This window comes from Myxine glutinosa, chromosome 9 (genome assembly GCF_964187855.1).
Source record: "Myxine glutinosa chromosome 9, kmMyxGlut1.1, whole genome shotgun sequence".
NCBI lineage: Eukaryota > Metazoa > Chordata > Myxini > Myxiniformes > Myxinidae > Myxine > Myxine glutinosa.
The window spans coordinates 61203496-61229594 of record NC_136269.1 but is presented as its reverse complement, the minus strand read 5'-3'; the positions used below and the strand labels follow the sequence as shown (position 1 = coordinate 61229594).

The window sequence follows — 26099 nt, the reverse complement described above, 5'->3', positions numbered from 1 at the left end:
TTCACCAATTTCAACGGTCCTCGCACTGCATGTCCAAACACAAGTTCAAAAGGACTGAGCCCCAATGACTCCTGAACAGATTCCCTTGTAGCAAACAACAATAAGGGTATTCCTTCATCCCAATCCTTGTCACATTCAAAACAATACGTTCTGATCATATTCTTCAATGTCTGGTGAAACCTTTCCAAGGCCCCTTGGCTCTCGGGATGGTAAGTACTTGATCTTACTTGCTCCACTCCCAACAGGTGTACCACTTGCTGAAAAAGCGTTGACATGAAATTGGAACCCTGATCAGACTGGATGACCTTAGGTAGGCCAACCAAAGTGAAAAATTCAATCAAGACCTTCGCAATAACTGCCACAGTAATTTTTCTAAGAGGCACTGCCTCTGGGAACCTTGTGAAAGCGCACATGATGGTCAACAAATACTGATGTCCAGCCTTAGTTTTAGGTAAAGGGCCTACACAGTCAATAATGACACGACGGAATGGCTCTTCAAAAGCTGGAATGGGTTTTAAAAGTGCGGATGGGACTTTCTGATTAGGTTTTCCCACCAGCTGGCAAGAATGGCAAGATGTGCAGAACTCCGCCACATCATGTCGCAATCCTGGCCAGAAAAAATGTACCAATATTCTGTCACAGGTCTTGTTCACTCCAAGGTGCCCGGCCAAAGGTGTCTCATGAGCAAACTCAATATCTCCTTCCGGTACGGCGGTGGCACCACAATTTGGTAATGAACTTTCCACTCACCGTTTGCTGGCACCTCTGGTGGTCTCCATTTTCTCATGAGTATTTCCCCTTTCATGAAGTAACCAACAGGTATCTTCATAGCCTCTTCCTCTGTAACGGCTTTACCAATTAAACTCCGGATCTCCGAATCTCCGTGTTGTTCTTCAACGAGTCTCTTTCGGACCAGCACTGTTTGCTCAACCTCGTTCCCAGATATCTCCGACGGACACTCCATTTCCTCTTTGGATCCAGATGCCACCTTTTCCTTCTCTTCAGAGCGCTTCCTACCCATAGCACGAGTCACTGCACAGGATGGAAAGATACCCGGAATCTCCTGCCTTAACTGTGCGGTGTTATTTTCCATACTGGGCTTTTCAACCAACATTGGATTACCAGAAACTCGACCAGCGGCCAAATCATTCCCGATAATAAAAGAGATTCCCTCTACAGGAAGAGTGGCTTGTAAACCTACGGTGACCGGTCCTGACACCAAATCAGACTTCAAATGGATGACATGAAGTGGAGCTTTAACATAGCCACCAACTCCCTGTAAAAGAACACTAACACCAGTTGCCGTCTTCTATGACAATGGCAAAATGCCTTCAGGCATCAAAGATTGATGTGCTCCTGTGTCCCTCAATACCCTAACAGGTCTTGGGTTAGTCAAGTCCCAATCCAGTGACACAAACCCCTCTGAAATAAAAGGTATGTAACCCTCTTGAACAAGGTCGTTCTGTGATGCCGTAACTTTGGCATGGGAACCTTCACTAGGCACTGTCCTCCAAGGACGATTTCTCGCATTTGCCAATGCATTCGGAGTTGTACTAGTCTGACTCCGCTCCTGATTTTTCCTTTTCAGGGCGTAACATTGGGACATCAAATGCCCAGGTTTCTTGCAAAAAGCGCAAGTAGGCCCGGAGGAAAAACTCGTGGTCTGCCTCGTGCCCCCCGGAAGATAAGTCTGTCTTGGAACTGTAGTCTTCTGATCCCTAAAAGTCGCGGTATCAGATTTGTCCTCATAGTCATCTCTAGGTACCATAACTCCCCTGGCGAACTCTAGGCGGGAAGTTAGGTTTGTGGAACCCCATCCTGTGTGTCAAGGCATAGTCATCTGCCACGGTTGCTGCCTCATACAACTCTGGTACCTTCCTTTCCTCCAGATGTACTTTAATGTCCGTGTGGACACACTGTTTGAATTCCTCCACCAAGATCAATTGTCGCAACAGTTTGAAGTCTTTTCCAATCCCTTTCGAATTACACCACCAATCAAACATGGTTTCCTTCATTCTGGCAAACTCCACATGGGTCTCACTCTCCCTCTTCCTGGCATTCCGGAATTTTTGCTGGTAAGCTTCAGGGACCAATTCATAGGCTTTGAGAATGGTTTTCTTCACTATCTCATAATCTGCACATTGGTCAATCGGTAAAGCCGAATACATATCTTGAGCTTTACCCACCAGAACACTATGCACTAACATAGTCCAGGACCCCCCAGGCCATTTTAGCATTTGAGCCACTTTCTCAAAGTGTAGAAAAAACTTGGCTACCTCTTTTTCATTGAAGGGTGGAACCAGCCTCACATGCCTACCAACATCCCAAGTGTTCTGACTAGTTGTCGAACTAGCCGGCATGGATAAGACTTCTCTCCGTTCTCCCATTAATTCCAGCTCCTTGAGTTTAAGCTCCTTCTGATACTCCATGTCACGTTCCTTTAACTCCCTTTCGGCTCTCCTTTCCTCTGCTCTTCTCTCCTCGGCTTTCCATTCCAAGTCTTTTAACCTTTCCTGGCTCTGCAGTTGCATCTCCATTTTCCGGGGCTCCACATTTTCTTTTTCCTCGGGTAACCAATCCAAGGCTACCCCTGTCCATGTTCCCTGTCCCACCAGAGATTCTACCACCAATGTCTGCATCTCTGCTTTCTTCATATGAGCTCGGACCTCCAAGTTACAATGTTTGGCCAATATCAAGAGTTCCGATCTTTTTAACGCTAGGAACTGTGCCTCATTAGGGGACGCCGCAAACGTTTCTGCGTCAAACACCATGGTGACTATCAGTTAACACCTATTAACCTTCACACAATTTTTTTTTCCAATTTTTGGAAAAATTTGGGAATGTTAGAAAAATTCCAAATTTGGGAATTTTGGGAATGTTAGGGAATTCTATCACGGACGAGTAGTAGGGAATTTAATCCCAGACGAGATTTTTGTCAGCAAAGACGAGCCCCCAATTTCAATTTGGGCCAATCCCGGAGGAGCCCCCAATTTCTGTTACGTGCTCCTCCCCGACCCCCTGGTCACGGTGTACCTCCGAGCCACGAGAGGAGTCACGGCAGAAAAATGTGTTATTCTGTATGTCAAAGATCAATGGTGAAGCCACACCAATTGTTACAAACCAACAAGTATTGTATTAAGATCACACAAGGATAACAATACAAAAACAATAGTAATCAATTGTACAACAAATAGTATATCATCTATCTATAATTCCAGTAATCTCTGTCTGTCTGTCTGTACGTTTGTCTGTGACCGCTGTTTCTCGACAACCACGGGTCCGATATACTTTTAACTTGCCAGGTATATTGCTGGGGACCCGAGGATGTGCCTTTTCAAGGTTTCATATTAATCGGACAATTACTTACCGAGCTATGTCCAAAAAACGATTCAACCAATCAGAGAGCAGCGAACGATCGCGTGTGCCGAACGTGGCGGGCACACTCTGCCTCGGATGGCACATTTGAGAGCGTATTCATTTATTTCACGTTTGCAAACTATGTTGGCGTTAAACTATGTTTTACAACTAATAAAAACGAATTTGCGATTCATTCGCTTTCCTGCGCGTTTGTGCACGCGATGGCGATTTCTTTACCAAACTCCGGAAGCCGTTCGCTTTGGACCAAACCATTGCATGTAAATAGAGGGGGGGGATTGTCACCACTCGCAAGCCGTTCGCTTTGGACCAAACCATTTCATGTAAATAGAGGGGGGGGATATAATTTTAGATATAGATATAGTACGGGCATGCCCTAGTTCCTATGATGGTACCATCAGGTTCGTACAATATAACTCACTGTGCTCCAAGTGAGCGAAAAGAAGAAGATTCCCAATGTCTCTATTCCCCGGCTTCAAGCCAAAGTCGATCCGCTCCAGCGATCGACAGATGAATGTCCAATAGGGACCAGAATCCCATTCGGATGACAGTCACAGTCACACGGCCAAAGCTGCACAAAGGCGCCTTCAAGGCGACTGGGAAATCCAAAGGCACCCTCCAGGCGACTGGGAAATCACACCCTCGGGTATGGACGTTCCACAGCTCACAGTCGGCGACACGCAGACTTTCCACTCAAAAGCCACGTCACACGCACACACCCCAGATCGACGTCTGAATGCGGTGAAAATGGTCGAAACGAGACGAAACCTTGAGCGAAGCGCAAGTCCTGCGCGAGTCAAAATGGCCGATGGCCCGGTCTCGTGGTGCAACGGCACGACGATGATGACGAGGATTCTCTTCAGAATCCACCGCAAAACCTGACACGCAGGTTGATCTGTCACAGCGATAACAACTCTGTCGCAGGAATCCCTTTCCTGGGAAACCCAAATTTAACTCGTGACTCTTGCTCGCCAACGTTCGCTCCAGACTGCAAAGCAACTATGCTTCTTGTCCGACTTCACTCGCTCCGCCTTCTTTTTCTTCTCTTCCTCTTCGTCGTCGTCCGGTTCCCGATCCGGTTTTCCGTTTCTTTTAACTCTAACTTTTTCACCTTTTGAAAACAGTTCATAAACAATAAACCTTTTGAAAACAATAATAGTACATGGAATCAAAAATATTTACAGTGGATGAAAACCACAACAACGGAAGTGACGAATCCGTAACATATGCTCTATGTTGTATATTGTATACTCTACGTTGTATGCTCTATGTTATATATTGTATGCTCTGCGTTGTATGTTCTATGTTATATATTGTATGCTCTATGTTATATATTGTATGCTCTATGTTGTATATTGTATGCTCTGCGTTGCATGTTCTATGTTGTATATTGTATGCTCTATGTCTATGTTATATATTGTTGCGGTTTTGAGTCTGTCAAGTGAGTTTAATAAACGTTAAAGTCTGTCCCCCATAGTTAGTCACACAAGCAACATCAGCCACCCTAGCCTCAATCGAGTTTGTTAAGCATTGGGTGATCATTGGCCGAGTTAACACGAGGTAGGCCGAGGAAGGATCGGGGCGGAGTTGAGGTAGAGCGGCAGAAGCGATGACGGTAAGCACGAGCTGCCAATCAGGGCTCGAGGGTGGTGGCGGCGGTGTCGCATCAGAGGGCGTGGGGAGAAGAGTCTGGTGAGTTCCAGAAGGTTCGGGGGCGTAGCTCTAAGAACCGCTGCGCAAAAGCCCTCGAGGGGACTTGGCTTGCTGTGAGAGAGAGAGAGAGATAAAAGGACTCGCAGAGGAGAGAGAGAGATAAGCGGACTGCTGCCTGATGAACTTGACCATTGCACGAGAACGCGCGCGCTAACCAACACCAAGTGTATTGAAGAAGAGGAGTTGGTCGCTACATATACGCGGGCGCAGCCAGGCGCGTTTATAATAAAATAGCACATTTCAGCCGCGCGAATGAACGAGGCTGAGTAACCGCCAGCCGCGCTTAAGTCCGCCCTCTACCGTTTCGCCCCGATCATCCCTGTGTACGAGAGACACGCCACGAGTCCCTGTCCTCACCTGCCACCATCTTCGCGGGACGTGCCGGGGCCGTGGAGAGCCGGATGGAGGCGGTCTCTGGACGACGACATCGACGCGTGAGGAACACCTGCCCATCTGCAATCCCCTGTGTGTGTGTGAGACAGGCCCATTGTCCAAGGGTTACGTTAAGACTGTTTAAGCATTGCTCTGTGTCTCTTCGTCCTTGAACTGTATAAACGTGTGGGAATAATTAAACCCATCTGTTCTTCCTTTCTTCTTGATTCGATCGTTTCTGTCTTTCTGTTTGTCGTTTCTGTTTGTCTTTCTGTGTGATTAATGTTAGCTCTTTCACGAGCCTCGATCTTGTAGACAAAAAAAATCAAAAAAAAAAATCTGTGATTTCTCCAGTTGACTAAGTGTGGCACGAATAAGATCACTCCAATCGGGTTCCACTAGTTAAGACTGCGCGGACAACGTGTACGCAATCCGCTCGGCGTACTCACATCACACGTGGTTCGTGCGAGGCTTGTTTCCTCGCTCCCAAGGCAGCGTGGGTACTTAGGTACGAGCGAAAAGTAGTCCCGAAACCCTACGCCGCGTGTGTCCGGGAGGGACGTAATAAGTCTCGGTTCCGCCAGGCCCAGTAAAGACAAGGGGATTAATCCCCCCTTGATAAGGCAAAGAAGGCCGGCGTAGAGAACCGCAACAATATTGTATGCTCTACGTTGTATGCTCTATGTTGTATATTGTATGCTCTATGTTATAGACTGTAAGCTCTATGTTGTACTGTATATTGTATACTTTACGTTGTATGCTCCATGTTATATATTGTATACTCTACATTGTATGCTCTATGTTATATATTGTATGCTCTATGTGGTATGCTCTATGTTGTATATTGTATACTCTACGTTGTATGCTCTATGTTATATATTGTATGATCTACGTTGTATGCTCTATGTTATATATTGTATGATCTACGTTGTATGCTCTATGTTGTATTTTGTATGCTCCATGTTGTATGCTCCAAGATAAAAATTGTATGCTCTACGTTGTATGCTCGACATTGTATGTTCTATGTTGTATGCTCTACATTGTATGCTCTATGTTGTATGCTCTATGTTATACATTGCATGCTCTATGCTGTATGCTCTATGTTATATATTGTATTCTCTACGTTGTATGCTCTATGTTGTAGCCTCTATGTTATATATTGTATGCTCTACGTTGTATGCTCTATGTTGCGTGGCTAATTAGTGATGACACCATTGTGGCAGTTGAGTGGTCGCACGACTTTGGAGTTGCCTGCGTTTGTTTGTTAATGTGTTTTGCAATTGACCATTTGGGTTGTGTGGGAAATGGTGACACGCTCACTTGTATGTACTTTGTAGCTCTTTCCGACTGGTTGTGCAATTCTCTTTCTTGTAATAATACATTTTTATCTTCATGAAAAATATCACATCCAGGCACGTAAAGATTCAATAAAAATCTAAAGGGCAAAAATGTCTCGCAAACCTGAAGGACAGAGGCTCAACAGGTGAATCAACAAAGATCCAGACTGCAGCAAGCAGAGCAGCAATAACAAGGAAAAGTTTGAAACAGTTTCCAGCAACAGCTTTAAGTCTGCAACAAATATCCAACCAACACATTACTGCAATATGGAAACTCCATTTCGACTGACATTCAAAAATAAACCAAACAAATTTGCATACTTGAGATTCGCTTGGAAGCATATTTTCATGAGAATTTCAAATGTTTGATTAAATTTACTTGAATTACAGTATACTGCTCGAAATATAGCAATACATACAGGCAGAAGGGATATTAGGTGGAACAAAGAAAATTAGCTTGTCGGGGCTTGTCGTTCCACTATTTATTACTTATGCAATGAGGGTGGTGGGAGGCTTCGGGGATGAATTATGATAATTAAAACAAAAATGATGACAAAAAGCACGATGGGAGAGAGAAAGGAAGGAGGGAGGAGAAAGAGAAGGAAAAATAAGTTTGAGATGAGACAGGAGTAATGGGATTGAGAGAAGGGAATAAGCATGCATGTAGCACATTGAGGTAAGTGTGTGGGATGAATGCAACATAATATCTGCATACAATAATATCTGCATTATTTGTGTACAGCAACAACAACAACAACAGGCATTTTAAGGCCATTTTCCCTGCAAGAGCGGGGGTTAGCCTTGCGGTCCCCATGACAATCTTCTCCATTTTGCACTATATTCTGCATCTCCCCTTGTTAACCCCCTTGCCCGCATTTCTCAGTCGACCATCTTTAGCCAAGTCTTTCTCGGTCTTCCCCATCCTCTACTTCCTTCTACATTCATTTCCATCACTCTTCTCAACCAGTCACTTTCATCCTTCCTCAACACATGACCAAACCATCTCAAACTGTTTCTCTTCACAGCATCCATCACAAGCTCTATTCCCATCATCTTTCGCAATTCATCATTTGTCTTCCTCTCTCTCAACGATACTCCACACATTCACCGAACCATTCGCATTTCCACCCTTTCCAGCCTTCGTTGCTGCTCTACGTTCATTGCCCATGTCTCGCTCCCATAAATCATAACACTTCTCACACATGCAGCATACACCTTTCCCTTCAGCTTCAACGACACTTCCCTCCTCGTCAGCACGCCACTCAGTTCCCGAAACTTCTTCCATGCACATCTCACTCCAGCAACCGTTGCAGAGTCTGATCCACCTTCTCCATTCAGCATGTCTCCTAGGTAACAAAATGTTTTCACACCTTCCAGCTTCACGCCATCTCCAAGATTCAACTCAACATTTCCTCCATCTGCAGCTCCCTCTGTGCACACGTTACACTTGAATGTAGCTGCCACACTGGTTAATGACCCTCTCAAACCACTACATTTTTGATGAACCCACTCAGCGCACATTGTACATTGAATGGAATTCACTCCGACACCCTTCCTGCACACAGCACACGGCCACTTCCCAGTTCTTTCCACCTCACCACATGCTTTACCACTTGCCATCACCTTCATCTTTCTGATATTCACCTTCAGACCTTTTGGCTCCATACATTCCTTCCACTTGTTCATCTTCTCCTTCAGTCCATCCATACTTTCTGCAATCAACACCAGATCATCTGCATACAACAACTCCAACGGTAAACCCTCCTTTACGTTCCGAGCCAGCATCTCCATCACAGGTACAAATAGTAGTGGACTTAGTACCGAACCCTGATGCACTCCCACCTTCACCTCAAACTCACCACTGTTCCCGTCCTTCGTCCATACAGCTGTGCGCGCTCTTTTGTACATTGCCATCACTACTCTGATCAACCCTTCCTCCACTCCTAACTTCCTCAATGCCTATGTCACTACTTCACGTGGAACCCTATCGAATGCTTTCGCCAGATCAACAAACCCAAAAAACAACTTCTTCCTCTTCTCCATGTACTTCTCCTGCAACTGCCTCACAATAAAAAGCACGTCTGTCGTCCCTCTTCCTGGCATAAATCCAAACTGCATTTCGTCAATCTTCACTTTCTTCCTTATACTCCTCTCCAACACCCTTTCCAATACCTTCATTCCATGCTCCAATAACTTTATCGCTCGGTACGAGCCACACTCCAGAGGGTCACCTTTCCCCTTGTATCGAGGGACGAGGGCACTCAGTTCCCAAGCCACTGGAATGCGGCCTTCTTTCACCACCAGATTACAGATCTCTGTCATTCTCTTCACACCCCAATTTCCTGCTGCCTTCAACATATCTCCCACAACTCCCGTCGGCCCTCCCGCTTTTCTACTCTTCATTGCTTTTATCGCTTCCTCAACTTCCTTCTCGGTTATTTTCTCTGCCGGTCCTAAAACTGGGTTACTCTCTATGTTGCCATCCCATTCATTCTCTGCATTCAACAGTATTTCCATATATCTCTTCCATCTTCCTTTAATTCCATCTGGGTCCACAACGATTTGTCCCACTTCATCCTTCAAGCAACACACCCCCATCACATCACACCTCTCTGTCACTATCTGCTTTGCAATCCTGAATACCGCTCTCTGACCCTCTTCCAAATCCAAGGGTTCTCTGAACATTTTCCTACATGCCTCCTGTGCCTTTGCTACCTCTTTCTTTGCAGCCTTCCTGGCTGCCTTATAACTTTCATGCTCTGCCTTTTCTGCCCCCATACCCTTCACCTTCTGCCACTCCTTGAAATTCTTCCTCTTCTCGTCAATCTTCTTTCCAACTTCGTCATCCCACCACCATGTTTCCAAGTGCCTCCGTGGTCCTTTTGTCCATCCACATACCTCACCAATGGCATTTACCGGTGTGTACCCCGGTTTAGAATAGGTAAACCGTATCCCTGCGTGTCGTAAGAGGCGACTAAAAGGGTTGGCGTCAGGAAGGGCATCCGGCCATAAAAACATTGCCTCAAAAAGAGAACCATGACAATTACAACTACATATGGGCAGGGTACAGCCTGAAGTACCCCATGAGGGACCCCACTCCCTCTCGTCAAAACTCAAGGTGGGGAACCCGATCGAAGCAAGGGTGGAAACCACTCCATTTATGACGACGAAACGTCTGATGCCCGACGTGGAGATCGGTTTCTGAGGTTTGGGACATGGAATGCAGGGACAATGACAGGGAGATCAGGAGAAGTGGTGGAAGTATTGGTCAGAAGAAGAGTGGACATATGTTGTGTGCAGGAGACGAGATGGAAGGGAAGTGGTGTGAGAATGGTGAAGGGTAGGCAGGGACAGAAATACAAGTTTGTGTGGCAAGGGTGCCTAGAAGGCGTGAATGGTGTTGGTGTCCTGTTTTCTGAGGAGTTTGTAGACTGTGTGGTGAGTGTGACTAGAGTGAGTGAAAGGTTGATGATGGTGAAAATGATGATTGGAAAGCTCTTGGTGAACATCATCTCGGGATATGCTCCGCAGGTTGGTCGGAGCGATGAAGAGAAGGGCAATTATTTGTGTATACAATAAATATATGGCTGCCTGCCTGTAGGTTATACCCATTGGTATTCTTCTGCGGAAATAAATGCATAACCTTTTTTTGTGAAAGTACGTTTGTTTTGTATTCACCAAGTTGCATAATACCATACATTATGCGTTAAAAGAAATTAAACATTGAATTGTTCATTATATTGGGATGTGTAACAGCGCGACAGCACAAGAGGGCTAATTGGGCCTTCAAAGCATTTGCAACCACTCCCGGAACCAATAAGGTAACAGACCTTCACCATAACACAATTGAAGAGTTGCGAAAACTCAATTGCAATGTTAATTAAATAAGAACATGTGCAGCAGCTGCACAAGAACCAGTGTACTTACTCCAATGAATCAACTACAGCAGGGCCTGAATTCCATCACAATTATGTAAACCGAGTTTAAACAGTGTGAACATGTGTTCAGCATAGCCAGCATGATTAACAGTGCACCTAATACCTTCAGCACACACCTGCAAAAGTTTCTGGGCTCAGGTCGCTGATCCGGAATGGTTTCAGTGTCGTGAATCGGTTTTCTCCTCCGCACGCCCAAATCATCCATCCTAGCTCAGTCTTTTGTCTTGCTGGTGATGTCGAACGGCCCAGTTTTCCTATCTCGATTCTCCAAGGTCAAACAATGCGTGTGGATCCGGTGCAGCTGTGCCACTGTCGAAATACGCAGCCTAGTTACATTGCCTAATGCCCTGTGGTCAAATGGTTGTGTGGAACAAAAACATGCCTTAAAGTAGTTCGTTACAAACTGTCATGTATACATGCTAAACAATGCACATAAAAATTGAAAGGGCATAAAATATCGTTCTTCAAAAAGTTTTGTACAAGGTGCGCCCCCCCCCCCCCCTCGATCCAGGATGAGGGTGCAGGGGGTGCGAATCTGCTGAACTGTTGGAACAGGGAAGAACGCAAGGAACTGCAGAAACTTCCAAGAACGCACGAAATGCTGTTTCTGACGATCAATTTTTTTAAATTTCCTGGGGGGGCTCCCAAATTTCCCCTAGGTCCCCCCTTTATCCCCCCAAGCACTATAGTTTCATGCACCCCCCCCCCCTGTCTTGAAATTCCTGGATCCGCCCCTGAGAAGGTAAACAAATTCTATGAGACATTTACTTAACTTTTAAGATGGACTAATTTTCTCTATACAGGGTGGCCCAAAAGTAATTATACTGAGATAAAATGCGTTTTCATCACTTTTCAGATAAATGCCCCAAGTTGTTTTCCCAAGTTGTTTGGAGGCCAATTACATCTCTCACCTACCAAATTTAACATTGAAACTTTTTTCAACTTCCAGTGTTCAATTGTCTCATGCACAAAGATTTGGCTGAAAATGCACATGGTAATCTTGGTAATCAGACTTTCGGTCCACCTAATGTTTGGGCATCGTGTCAATACCTATTTCAGTCTGTCTCTTTCTTCTTACTTATCCAGACTTGCATGGAATCATCCTATAAACTACAGTAAAGAGTTGTATGTACTTTGTGCTCACAACATGAGGACGGGAACACCAGTGGCTAAGCCACAATAATGCAGACATCAAGTTACGGTTCAACAGGATGAACTTTTTCCTTTTTTTTTTTAAACGAGACTGCGTAAGGGTGGTGTGGGGGTATGTGCAGGCTCAGCTATCAGATATTAATACACAAGATGTTTTGACCACTCATAGTAGAGATGGCCCCTCCTTCCCTTTTAATGCGTTGAACTTTTTGATTGAAGTTTTCTCCTACCTGAATTGATTATTCACTATGAATGGTCAATCCACTAAATCTGGCAATTGTACATAGAGGGTGTAAAACATTTATCTCTACCTGTCTTTCAAATCTTTTTTTTTCTTCTGTCATGAGTTATTATTTGCAGAATTGTAGTTTTGCAAATAATATGTTGGTTGGTCTGGTCTGTTATTCTGTCCGTTTGTCTGTATATCAATTGCCTACAGGTCAAAGTTGTACTCTGATCTTCACGAAACTTAACCACCTGGTAGAGGTAGTCAAAAGCCAGAAGCCTATTGTTTTGAGGTCATTAAGTCAAAAGGTGAAAGGTCAAGGTTACATAAAATGTTCAAACTTCATCCAATTGATTTGACATTTGAACAGAATTGGCCAATTGAGTCACTGAATTGGTTCACCAATCAAAAGCTAAAAGCCCATTGCTTTTGAGGTCCAAAGGGCAAGGTCGCAGTGACTGACTGATATCACAAGTGGCGGTCTATGACCAAGTTTTTTTTTAACCTTCTTCTAGCTCTACTATTATTTCCACCTTTGCCACACACCCTCACCCCTGCCCCACCTTCCAAACACCCACATATATTCATTTCACATTGAGCATTTTGGCTTACTAATGATGAGGTTATGGCAGGAATAGACTTGTCCAGCACTAATGCTAATGCAAACTTGTGAAGATACAGGTGACCATTGCACATTGCCCTTTTTGGTGACCAGTCCTTGGTAATTCACTTTGCTTCACTCTGTACTGAGAGATGTTGATGGCACACAATTCTATTGGGCAGATGCTATCCACCTTCAAAACCATTGAATTTGTTTACCAATCAGCAATATTTCACTGAATTGTTCTTCCATTAATTCTAGCTCTTTCACGAGCCTCGGCGAAGTATGTATACAAAAAAGCCTGTCACCCTCATATCATAAGATGTGTTGAGTCATTTCGCATGTGGGACAACTGCTTGTGGAGTGACCCGGAAGCAAACCTATTTTTAGCTCACCTGCAACAAAGTTCAGGGGAGCTTATGCGATGGCGCGTCGTCCGTCCGTCAGTCCGTCCGTCGATCCATAAACACTTGAAACTTCTCTGAAACCGCTGATGGGATTGCGACCAAATTTGGCAGAAATTATATTTGTTGTGTTGTGACTAAAATGGGTTCACGGCATTAAAAAAAAAGTCGGGATCTAAGGGGGTTTACCAGGGTCAAAGTGGATCCAGGTTTGACCCCCCCCCCCCCCCCCAAAATACAAATTTGCTTTTTCCTCTGAAACTACACACACTATTTCGATGAAACTTGACCACAACCTTCATCACCCATGATGTACCGAAGTTTGTTCACGGCACGAAGGAAATCAAAGTCTAAGGGAGTCTACGGGGGTCAAAGTGGGTCCAGGTTTGACCCCCCAAAATAGGTATTTGCTTTCTTTTCTGAAACTACACACACGATTTCGATGAAACTTGACCACAAACGTCACCAACCGTGCTGTACCAAAGTTTGTTCACGGCATAAAAAAAAAATCTGCCCCTTTGGGGATCTACGAGGGGGGGGGGGGGGGGGGTGGGGATGGGTTGCCCCCCAAAATAGGTATTTGCTTTCTTCTCAGAAACTACACATGCAATTTCTATGAAACTTCACCACAACCTTCATCACCCGTGATGTACCAACGTTTGTTCACAGCATTAGAAAAATTGGGGTCTGAGGAGGTATGTTCCTATAAACTTGGGGGGCAACCCCCCACCTCCCCCAACCCCCAAAATAAGTATTTTTTTGTTTGTTTGTTTAAAGTCTTATGATTATGTTAGTATGATTCTACATGCTGCCTTGTCTTCTAGCAACCATTGAAATTGGTTTTAAATACCTTTAGTCAGTGCGGTATACTGTATATTTTACCAGTTGAGTGCCAGGGGTATTGCCCCTATGTTTGAATAACTTGTTCGACCACAGCTATTCCACCATGAACCTTCAGCTTTGTAAAAAAACAAAAAAAAAACTGTGTACCCTTATAACGTCAAATAAATAACTACAACGACTAAAGTACTATTGCCCATTTGCATAAAGCATCTTCAAGGAAAGATTTGAGGATTTACTTAAATACTTCCTCAAGTTTAGCTCTTTTAGCTCTTTTAGCTCTTTCACGAGCCTCGATTCAGTATACAAAAAAAAAAAAGAAAAAAAGTTTCCCTGAAGGACATCCTAAGCTTGAGGATCGTTGCATATTCGAATTTTCCTTAAGTTTTTGCTTAAAAGCTACCTTAAACTAAAGAGAGCACCTCCCCTTTCCCCTCCCAACCCCCCCCCCCCCAACTCCCCGTCCTTAAACTCCAACCTCTGAGTTTCTAAATGGCGTCGTACATGGAAATTGGTCACGAAGAGGATGATCATTATCGTGCAAGATGTCTCGAACACTAGAGGCTGATCGAACAATACTTCCGCAATTGAGAAATGATTGTACATTGCGAAACACACTCAGCGGCAGAACAGTGACCCAGATAACAATTTCATTCCTTCATGACATCCACAATATTCTGCTTGTAGTTTCGCACCCATATTTGACTTTCAGAGTTTCACATTTTCACCATTATCGGAAAGTTTCCAAACATTTACTGCACACATTAACGCATTTACAATAAAATGCTTAATGAGAATCAAATTAATTATATACAAGAATGCCTTGTATTTGAATAATCAATCATTTTATTCCTCCTTCATCCAGAAGCCAATGAAACATAACACAAAAGTGTATGCAGCAATACACCAAGCGTCATTTAAAAGTAGGCGTTCATTTCGTGTTCTTGCATTCAGACACCTCTTCCTATCCCTAATCTGAATGGTTGCCTAGCATAGCAATGGCTCCTAAGGATTTCCTCAACGTTAAGGAAATCCCTACTTGAGGATTTCCTTAGGGTTGTTTATGCAACAGCCCTTAAGGAAATCCTTTGCTAAGGAATCACAGTGTACCTTAAGGGGAATCTTTCCTTAACCATAAGGGAATTTTATGCAACTGGGCCTATAATCTTCTTTAATGGCCACAATTAGTCCCATATTATTGTGGGGTTATCCAGTGAAAGATTATGGCCAAATATTCACTAACGGACTGGCAAGGCCTGACATTCGACTGAAGGTGATTTGGGCAGGAATTTGCCATTTGTTCAGTGTGTTGGCAATAGCAAAGACACCCGTGCACTAGTTTACATCCACAAACAACCAGTGTTATCAGACAGATCCCCTGGTTTAACATCTTTCTGATTGAAGGTGCACATACTCATGCTTTGCCGTGCATGCAAAACACCAAAGTAACAGTTCATAGCTGCGTCAAGATTCAAACCCGGAGTGGACAGCTCAAAGGCGAGTGCCCACACCCCAAAGTTTCAGCAGGGAATACTTATCAATTGGACATATGGATTACAAGAATGTTTCAAATTTTCATCATCCAAACTTAAGCAGTTTGTTTATGAATACAATGTTTTCAAATGGTGTGCACTTTTTTTCTTTCGTTCTCCAGCTTTTTTTAAACCATGCTTACTCCTGATATTTATTTGACATTGTGAACAATGATTAATTTTTCAAGAAGCATATATCTTATCAAGACTTTTATCACACATCATTCGCGACCTTTGGTTACCCTTATCTTTTTCTTAGAAGTGTTGATATTTCTCATTACGTGGAGACCAGCCACCAGCCGTGTCTTTCTGGTGAAAAACCAAGCATGGCAAGCGAGTCGGGAAAGGGGTAAGTTTCCCTACAGAAAGTGTGATGATTCCAAAGTGTGCAAATTGTTTGTGGCAGTTGGTCACTTAAAAGTCATCGGATAATTCCATCCAAAGGTAAATGTTGAACCTGAGATTTGCCAAAGTGTATGATGTATAATAATAATAATATCAGGCACGTCACCAATCTGACACATGGCACAGGATACTCGACTAAAGTTGGCAGGAATTTGTAATTTGTCCAGGGTGCCGGTAATAATTCACCTCTTCCAAACAAACGGTGGGACATTTACATTCCACCAACAACCAGTGCTGGCAGATGGGTCCTCTCTGCCAACATCCTTCCAATGGACGGCGCACACATTGATCCATCGCCATACGTTCAAAACTCCATGGTGACAGTTTATAGCCGGGTCGAGATTGAACCCCAGGACAGACAGATCAGGGGCGAGTGCGCATATCTCTTGGGCCAAAGTTATCCCGCCAGCCCTTTTATGATGTATTGATGCTACTAAATGTTAAAAGAACATTATATTCTCAAAACTGAGACCAACTGCATGGAATAAATTGCAATTGGGATGAATGCGTTGGACATATTTACAAACTGCATTTGGGAAAACATTATTTTCTTGACTTGTAATTAGAGAGAGCGTCCGTCCCATTTGCCAACATTAGTTGGTGGACGATAAATAAACCGCAGTGTCTTTTGCAAAGAGTAGGTAAGCTATCTCCAGCACCTTCACCAAATTCCAAATTCCTGCCCTAACTACTGCTGGGAGAGGGATGGCAAACCTACCAGCATGACCCTAGGCCAAGAAACTGCTTTGGTGGAACCAACGGTCTGTAATACAGAGTATGCCTTGGTACATCATGAGCAAAGCAGGTGATGAAAGATCACAACACACACTACTTACTCTACATGATGTCATTCAACCTGAGTTTTACAGCAGGTACATTAAATATTAGTCTGGGGATACAATATTGCCTGGAGGTAAGGAACCAAAGTTGTGACAAAATGCATCACCATAAGGATGTAATATGGGTGGTGTTCATTCAGCAAGCAGCTTGATATCGCTTGTCAAGCCAGCCGTTCTGTATAAACTGCTTTGCAAGGAGCTTGGCAAGCGGAACAAAGGATCAAGCGTTAGTTGAAGCTTTAAGTTTAAGGGGTTAAGAAAAAGGGCGGGAAACAATGGCAATCGGATGACTTATGCAACTTTATCGCGTTCAGCAGGCAATGCTAAGCTACTTCTTTCGTCTCGATTGTAAGGCACACAATGTACACTTCGTACCTGAAATTCCACCACTTTTTAATAACAATAACAAAGCAATCGCACATGAGAAAAAGAGAGAAGAGGGGTCAATTGAAAACAATGGCAGGTTGAGAAAAATGAGAGGGGAGGAGGTGGTAAGGGGGAAAAAAGAAAGGAGAGAATTAAAGCCGCACAACCAGAACACCCACCGGGGCGGTTATTCCAGTTCCAGGGAAACAGCTCGCTCGCTGGAGCCTGGAAGCCTTACCCAGGACCACGAAGTAGCGAGCACCGCCCAGCCGTCCTTCGTGCTTTGGAATAAAAAGCACGAAATGAAAGAAAGTGTTTGAAAAGTGTTACAATAATACAAAATGGAATATTAATCCGAAATAGCAGAGTGATTGTTATTCCTACAACTTTCACTTTGCCTCTTGCGCCGTAATCCGGCTGTTGGATGATGTTCAACTCGGACTTGCAGATGAATAATACTAATAGGTTTGTCCTTTTCATGATTGCTTCCGTGATTGCATGCGAAACTGTCAAAATTGTGCTTACTTTTGGTGAAGTTATATGTCCAAGGCCTACACAGAGGCAACTGCGTTTGATTTTAAACAGAAAACTGCCGTCTTGGTCTTGGTGCCAGCGAAAGGGGCGTTTCCTCGTGAGTCATGCGCTTTTGAGACTTGAGTTGAACTAGTAGTCTAGTACTGTACTTACTACACGTCGTCTGTACTAGCATGGTAACCGCGTCTCTGACGAGTCTGATGGGTTTGTGGATGGCTCACCTCAAATGAGCAGGTGTTTGGAGTGTGGAGGCTATTCGTAGGAACGGGAATTCCACGTAAAGTGATGATGTGGACCATGACACGTGGTACATATTTACCTTATAGTTATAGAGTATAGACAGACAATGGTGGTCCGCTCAGAAGAACAATTGTCGTTGGTGATATTATATACGAGCTTGGCTTGGCTTGGCTCGCTGCGCTACCATCACCACGCGTCGTTACAGAGGAACGGGCTTATTTTAGCTGAGGATAATGAGTCAATGACTGTACCTGAGTTGCTGTGTTGTCATGATTTGCACCAATCATCTATCTATAATTCCATTAATCTCTGTGTGTATGTGTGTATGTGTGTATGTGTGTATGTTTGTCTGTGACCGCTGTTTCTCGACAACCACGGGTCCGATATACTTTAAACTTGCCAGGTATATTGCTGGGGACCCGAGGATGTGCCTTTTCAAGGTTTCATATTAATCGGACAAGTACTTACCGAGCTATGTCCAAAAAACGATTCAACCAATCAGAGAGCAGCGAGTTATCGCGTGTGCCGAACGTGGCGAACACACTCTGCTCGGACGGCACATTTGAGAGCGTATTCATTTATTTCACGTTGGCAAACTATGTTGCCGTTAAACTATGTTTTAAAACTAATTAAAACTACTATCTATAATTCCACGGTCCGATAAAAAACACCGTACTCGCAAGCCGTTCGCTTTGGACCAAACCATTTCATGTAAATAGAGGGGGGGGGGGGGGGGAATGTCACCACTCGCAAGCCGTTCGCTTTGGACCAAACCATTTCATGTAAATAGAGGGGGGGATATAATTTTAGATATATATATAGTACGGGCAAGCCCTAGTCTATCTATAATTCCAGTAATCTCTGTGTGTCTGTGTGTATGTCCCGCTGTTTCTCGACAACCACGGGTCCGATATACTTTAAACTTGCCAGGTATATTGCTGGGGACCTGAGGATGTGCCTTTTCAAGGTTTCATATTAATCGGAGAAGTAGTTACCGAGCTATGTCCAAAAAACGATTCAACCAATCAGAGAGCAGCGAGCTATCACGTGTGCCGAACGTGCCGAACAGACTCTGCCTCGGACGGCACATTTGAGAGCGTATTCATTTATTTCACGTTGGCAAACTATGTTGGCGTTAAACTATGTTTTAAAACTAATTAAAACTAATTTGCGATTCATCGTAACTGCGATATGCGACCTTCCGGACAGTCAAATGATGACGTCACTTCCGGACTTACGGATAGTCATAGTGACGACGTACTGATGCTGAACGTGGCGAGCAGACGCTGTAAGGTACGATCGATTGTAGTACACGTTTATAATAACTCTGCCGATACAGGCCCGATTAACTGCAGCGCCATCCGAGCTGCGGCGTCGGGACGATACATTCATTGTACGGTCACATCACGCACTTACGGGCACGCCCAGACATTTTTTTTTTTTTTTTTTGGCAAGGAACGGGCACCCACGTACGGGCACGTCCTAGTAAATATAATACAAACAATTATTTATGTCCACGTATTATTTATTATTATTATTAATTATTATTAATGTTATTATTATTATTTTAATTATTAATTTATGTTATTTATTATTATTATTAATTATTATTTATGTAATTTATTTACCACGTGTCCGCCACAATACAAACAATTATTTTGCACAAATTTATTTGTAGTGTTTGTGGTCGTAACATTTTTTATAAGCAATGTAGGTTGAAGATTTAGGTTGAAAAAATATATATATAATTCAAAAAGGAACCCCCTCAGCACATACATATGGGAGGGGTAGGTGCAGACTGGAAGTTTGGGACTATTACACCTCACCACCACATAATTCAAAACACCTCACCCCCATGTAATTTCATATACCTCACCCCCACGTAATTTAAAACACCTCACCCCACCTAATTTAAAACACATCACCACCAATTAATTTAAAACACCTCACCCCCACCAAATTTAATACACCTCACCACCACGTAATCCAAAACACCTCACCCCCATTGTAATTCAAAACACCTTACACCATGTAAATCAAAACACCTCACCACCACATAATTCAAAAACACCTCACCCACCACATAATTTTTAAAACCTCACCACCACATAATTTTTAAAACCTCACCACCACATAATTTTTAAAACCTCACCACCACATAATTTTTAAAACCTCACCACCACATAATTTTTAAACCTCACCACCAAGTAATTCAAAACACCTCATCACCAACTAATTCAAAACACCTCCCACCAAGTAATTCAAAACACCTCAACATCACGTAATATCAAACACCTCACCACCACGTGATTTAAAAACACCTCACACCACATAATTCAAAACACCTCACCCCCACGTGATTCAAAACCACCACCACGTTATTAAAAACACTTTCACAACCACGGAAACAAAAGTTTCAGGGAGTAGTTCAGTGACAACAGACACTGCCCAGATGTGTCGATATCTCGATAAATGATTGCAACTGAGTTTCTGTTTAGTCATGGTTTACACCAATCATAATTCAAACAATCATAATGCACAAATGTATTTGTAATATACATGATATTACATTTTATAAACAGTCGAAGTTGAAAAAAAATATTCCCCCCCCCCCCCCCCCCACAAAAAAAAATTGGAACATTTAAAATATATATATATTATATACACCCTTAGGACATACCCATGGGAGAGATAGGTGCATACCAGAAGTTTGGTAGGATTTCACAAAAGTTGTGGGAGTAGTTCAGTGACAACACAGGACAACACAGACACCACAACAACAGTAACAACAACATGCATTTTAAGGCCATTTTCCCTGCGAGAGCGGGGGTTAGCCTTGCGGTCCCCATGACAATCTTCTCCATTTTGCCCTATTTTCTGCATCTCAAGGGAGGTCAAGTTCTTTGGAAGCTGTCCATGCGCTCACGCTTTCGAAGTTAAGTAATTTTTTCAGAATTGTGTTTTTGTCGTAACTGTATCTATCTTTCGGTGTGTATACTTATAGTGTGTCTTTAGTAAGATTCTCGGTGTTCATTTTTCATACCTGCATACAAAATCGTCGGTTAATTTGTGTCGCGTATTCTGAGGCCTAGTAGGCTTCCGTGTCCAACCTTGAGGCTTTGTTTTTCTCTCAGCGGTTCGTCGATTGCGCTGCAATTACTTTCGTTCCCTGTTTTTTTGTCCCAGTCTTTCACCCCATACTTCCCTTGTTGAAAATCTCAACTCAGAAAAAAAAAAAACCAGAAAATCTTTCCTTCTCTGCTCTTATTCGTTCATTCGTTGTTCTTAATTGTTAGTTCGTTCTTCGACCACGTTGTTCGTGATCAAGTGATCACGTTGTTAAAAATGTTTAAACTTTCCCCTGAAGAACTGTATTCTGTCGTATATTAAAACACCTTTTTCTTCTTCTTCTATAAAAGGATACTTTCGACTTGCTCATCAAATCTATTCATTCCAAAAAAAAATTCCATCTCTTACAGTTCCTCTTTTCTACATTCCCGAAACTCTCCTGCACACCACCCCTCCTTCAGCGTCCTCAAACGTATTTTTGACTCGAAGGTCTCAAGAAACTCATTTTGCAATAAATGTTCGTTTCCCATTAATCGTACACTTTTCAAAATCCAATCTCACCCCTCCCCTCCAAATCTTCCCCATCACCCCTTCCCTCCAAAACTTGCCCATCACCCATCTCTTTCAAATATTTCCCCTTGCCCCTCCTCTCCAAATCTTCCCCATCACCCATCCCTTTCAAATCTTCCCCCTTGCCCCTCCCCTCCAAATCTTCCCCATCACCCCTTCCCTCCAAAACTTCCCCATCACCCCTCCCCTCCAAAACTTCTCCATCTCCCCTCCCCTCCAAATCTACCCCCTTGCCCCTCCCCTCCAAATCTTCCCCATCACCCATCTCTTTCAAATATTCCCCCTTGCCCCTCCCCTCCAAATCCTCCCCATCACCCATCCCTTTCAAATCTTCCCCCTTGCCCCTCCACTCCAAATCTTCCCCATCACCCATCTCTTTCAAATATTCCCCCTTGCCCCTCCCCTCCAAATCTTCCCCATCATCCCTTCTCTCCAAAACTTCCCCATCACCCCTCCCCTCCAAAATTTCCCCATCACCCCTCCCCTCCAAATCTACCCCCTTGCCCCTCCCCTCCAAATCTTCCCCATCACCCATCTCTTTCAAATCTTCCCCCTTGCCCCTCCCCTCCAAATCGTCCCCATCACCCATCCCTTTCAAATCTCCTCCTTGCCCCTTCCCTCCTAAACTCCCCCCACACCCCTCCCCTCTGAGACTCTCCCTCGCTCCTCCCCTCCTAGACTCCCCTCTCACCCTTCCTCCTCAAAGCATCCTCCCCGCTTCTTCCCCCTTCCAACTTTCACCTTCATCTCCCCCAACCTTCTGCCTCGCTCTTCCCCCTCCTCAAATAACACCTCACTGTGCCTCACCCAATCACTATCAAACCTTTTGTCCGCCCCATTCTTCCCTTTCTCCAAGCTATTCTGAAATCTCTGACACACCTTCAACAGCTCTCCCTAACTCTTCCTCCTCTTCCAGATCTTACCCTACCCCTCCCCCCCCCCCCCCGTTCTGTATCCGGTGCTCGCCCTTCCTCTTCATTAACGGGATGGACCTCAAACATCCGGGGCCTTCGCTCAAACTTGACTGATCTCTCCATACAGGTTGCTTCTGACAAACCAGACGTGATCTGCTTAACAGAAACTTTCCTCCTTCATGATGTCTCTGATTCCTTGGTATCTCTCCCAGGTTACTCCCTCCTCCGGTATGATAGACCTGAGCCTCGTCCTGGAGGTGGGGTTGCTATCTTTATAAAAAAACTCTCTTCCTCACTCGCCCTGCACTGCCCTCTCTCCACCTCACCCCCAGGAATACCTTTGGCTACAGCTGCCCCTTCGCTCCCACCTTTTGTTCATATGTGTGTTGTACCGTCCACCAAACAGTGATGATTCCATCTACATCTCGCTGTCTGATAAAATGGACCAACTCCTATCTACCCATCCCACCTCTCTCTTCCTTATATGTGGTGATTTCAATTGTCACTGTTGTAGAAATCAATCAAGTCCACAACTTTGTCCCATAGGTAGGTTTAATAACAATCAGATCTCTGGCATCATCCTGTAGAAAACAATCATGCAATATATATCAGGATCTTGGCATCTTATAGAAAGGTTCGATAATATTAGTCAATGCAAGCAAGCCTAGAATATCTGCACATACGTACCATCCGAGTCTACATGTCATAGAGTAAATGTCGCAGGAGTGGCTCAGGGTCGCGGACGTCCGAGGTCTTATAGACGCCTCTCAGTGGTTTAAGTGAGCATCACACCTGGGTCAACTTTGATACATTTTCACTACATTCTCCCCACCGTTAGAACTACACTGCCGCTAGGCAGGAATCAAGCATGCGACAGCATTGATTGATTAGTGATGTCAGTCCATGTCAGTCGGTCCATCCGTAGCGGTCAGGGCGGCGAATTGCCCTGCCAGCACGGGTCCGGAAACTACCGGGTACGACATCCCCAAGCCCGGAGTCCCTTGCATCGGAGTAGCCACTGGAGGCAGGCGTCGGAGGGGGCACCACAGTGCCTTCAGGCAGGGGTGTATCTGGCGACGGGAGGGACGGCAGATGCTCCATAGGCGGAGCATCGGGAGAGTCCATAGACTCGTAAATTGGTTCGTCGATGTCCCCGTAAGGGTCGACGACCCCACAAGGGGCGAGATGGCGTACGGAGACAGTGGACTCATGTCCATCTGCCATCATCATGCGAGCATGCTCGGGATTAGCCTGGAGTACCTGCACCTTATCCACTAAGGGATCTTACTTGCTCGTGCGAACCGCACGTTTGAGGTAGGCCGGCCCCGGATCAGCGAGCCAACTAGGTAAAGATCGGATACTACCCGAGCTTCTTGGGTGGTGGAACAGCCGTTCATGAGGAGTCTGGTTGGTGGCCGTACATAGTAGAGCCCTGATCGAGTTCAGCGCCGCAGGTAGTGACCAAGTCCATTTATCTAGGCCCCGGCCGAGGGTCCTGAGGCTTAGCATGACGGTCCTCCATATAATCCCATTGAAGCGTTCGACCTGCCCATTCGCCTGTGGTCTGTACGGGGTGGTATAGCTAGAAGCGACATTATTCTGGAGCAAGAAGCTCCTCACTTCCTGGGACAGGAACACCGCACCCCAATCTGTATGCACGTAGGCCGGATACCCAAACATAGAAAACAATTTCTGCAGGCACCGTATGACCGTGGCGGCCGTCATATCTGCGCATGTGAAAGCAAAAGGGAATCGCGAGTACGCATCAACGATAGTGAGCAGATAACGAGAGTTACTCGACACCGGCAGCGGCCCTTTGAAATCCATCGCCAATCTCTCCCACGGTCTAGTAGCCCTAACCAGCATCCCCATGGGAGGGTTGTAAAAACGCGGTTTGAGTTCCGCACATACAGCACAGTCGCGACAGACCCGGCGGACGTCCTCAACCGAGTACGGCAGGTTACCACGACGCACAAAATGAGCGAAACGTGTCACCCCAGGATGACACATAGTGTCATGCAAAGCGCGCAGACCCTCCAAAGATATGAGACCGCACACGTAGCCGGCCTCGATAAGGCGTCGGCGACCAGGTTATCCCTCCCCGGGCGATATTTGATGGTGTAGCAGAAGTCGGCGAGTTCGATACGCCAGCGAGTGATTTTCTCATTCTTAATGCGTTGAGCATGTAAGGTGTCGTACATAAACGCAACGCTCAGTTGGTCCGTGATGATTTGGAAGCATCGTCAGAGCAAGTACGGACGCCGAATCGACTCGACGATCGCGTACGCTTCCTTTTCGACAGACGGATGCCTCCGCTTAGCGGAGGTGAGAGTCCGCGAAAAGAAAGCCACAGGGCGCCCCCCCCTGGGAGAGAGTCGCCGCTATCGCATGATCCGAGGCATCACTTTCCAAGACGAAAGATTTGCGCTCGTCGATCGTTGCCACAGCGGCGCCAGCGATGTCGGACTTAAGGCCCCGAAAAGCAGCCATGGCGGCAGGGCTCATGGGGAATGCTTCGCAGGCCACAAGTGGGCGGAGTTTCGCGGAGAAATTTTGCACCCACTTAGAATAATGGGCGAACAGCCCGAGAGCATGCTTCAACGAAGCTCGATCGCAGGGCGGGGCCATATCGAGCAAGGGTCGCAGACGCTCCTTATCTGGAGCAACAGAGCCATGGGTCACGGTGTACCCCAGAAGATCTATCGTGCGCGTGGAGTAACGACACTTCGCCTCATTCATGGTTAGGCGATACCTCTGCGCTACCTCGAGGAAGCGCTTCAGATTAGCATCATGATGCCCCTGGTCATGCCCACAAACCGTAAGATTGTCCAGATATACAAAGACATCTGTCAAGTTCTCCTTAGCGATGAGGTCGTCCATAGCCCTCTGAAAACAGGAAACCCCGTTCGTCACCCCAAAAGGTAGTTGGGTGAACTGGTATAACCTTTGACCCGATTCAAAGGCGGTATAGATGCGATCGGCCCCGGAGATGGGGATCTGATGATACGCACTACGCAGATCGAGAGTGCTATAGACCGAGTACTGGGCCACCTGTCGAACCAGTGCGTCCATCCCCGGTAGAGGGTAGGCATCCAGCTGTGTAAATCGATTAATCGTCTGCGAATAGTCGATTACCATGCGTTTGCGATGCGCTTCACTTCGCACCACTAAGACCTGGGCCCACCACGGCGACCGGCTAGGTTCTATGATACCTTCCTTTAAGAGCTGGGCCGTTTCCTCCACAATGAATTGTGCGTCTGCTCGTGAGTAGCGCCGTGATTTTACCGCTACAGGTGTGCAGTCCGTGGTCATATTGGGGAACAGCGAAAGAGGCTCAATTTTCATCCCTGCGAGTGCACACACAGCAAGCGTATCAGTCCCACCAAATTCCATTTCCAAACATCTATGTCACTTAAAAAAATCATGTCCTCACAAAATATCAGCACATAATGCAGGTAAGACCATGAGATGTACATCTGGAAATATGCGTCCCTTTTTCACAAGCTTCAATCGACATTCCCCTTTTGTGCTGAGCCTAAGCCCTTGGGAGGCCATAAAGATCCGACGCCTTGTCCCAAGGATCGGCCATCCATGTTTTTGCACCAGTCGATGATCGACATTACTATCTGTGGACCCCGTATCAATTAAAGCCCGAGCAAAAATGCCTTCGAT

At 45.1% G+C, this 26099-nt stretch overlaps 2 protein-coding genes across 8 annotated transcripts in view; one reads left to right on the top strand and one right to left on the bottom strand.

Moving 5' to 3' along the window:
* Positions 1-17723, bottom strand: part of APMAP (adipocyte plasma membrane associated protein) — a 91023-nt gene extending 73300 nt beyond the window's left edge. Inside the window, exons 1-4 of one of the 3 annotated variants that reach the window (XM_068099017.2) lie at positions 17626-17723; positions 17280-17381; positions 10852-11044; positions 6922-7029 (exon numbers count right to left, since the gene is read on the bottom strand). In XM_068099017.2, coding sequence (XP_067955118.1) covers positions 6922-7029; positions 10852-10940 — 197 coding nt within the window. In that variant the 5' untranslated portion in view covers positions 10941-11044; positions 17280-17381; positions 17626-17723. Of the gene's footprint in view, positions 1-6921; positions 7030-10851; positions 11045-16613; positions 16634-17109; positions 17253-17279; positions 17382-17625 lie in introns of those variants that run through there. The other 2 variants (XM_068099020.2, XM_068099019.2) reach the window with 2 other exon arrangements.
* Positions 1-26099, top strand: part of ABCD4 (ATP binding cassette subfamily D member 4) — a 680822-nt gene that overhangs the window by 499309 nt on the left and 155414 nt on the right. Inside the window, exon 1 of one of the 5 annotated variants that reach the window (XM_078784393.1) lies at positions 15755-15839. The exons of 1 other annotated variant lie outside the window; for it this stretch is intronic. In XM_078784393.1, the coding sequence (XP_078640519.1) occupies positions 15817-15839 (23 nt within the window). In that variant the 5' untranslated portion in view covers positions 15755-15816. Of the gene's footprint in view, positions 1-15754; positions 15840-17462; positions 17566-17733; positions 17942-26099 lie in introns of those variants that run through there. 3 more of the 5 variants (XM_078784392.1, XM_078784395.1, XM_078784394.1) reach the window with 3 other exon arrangements.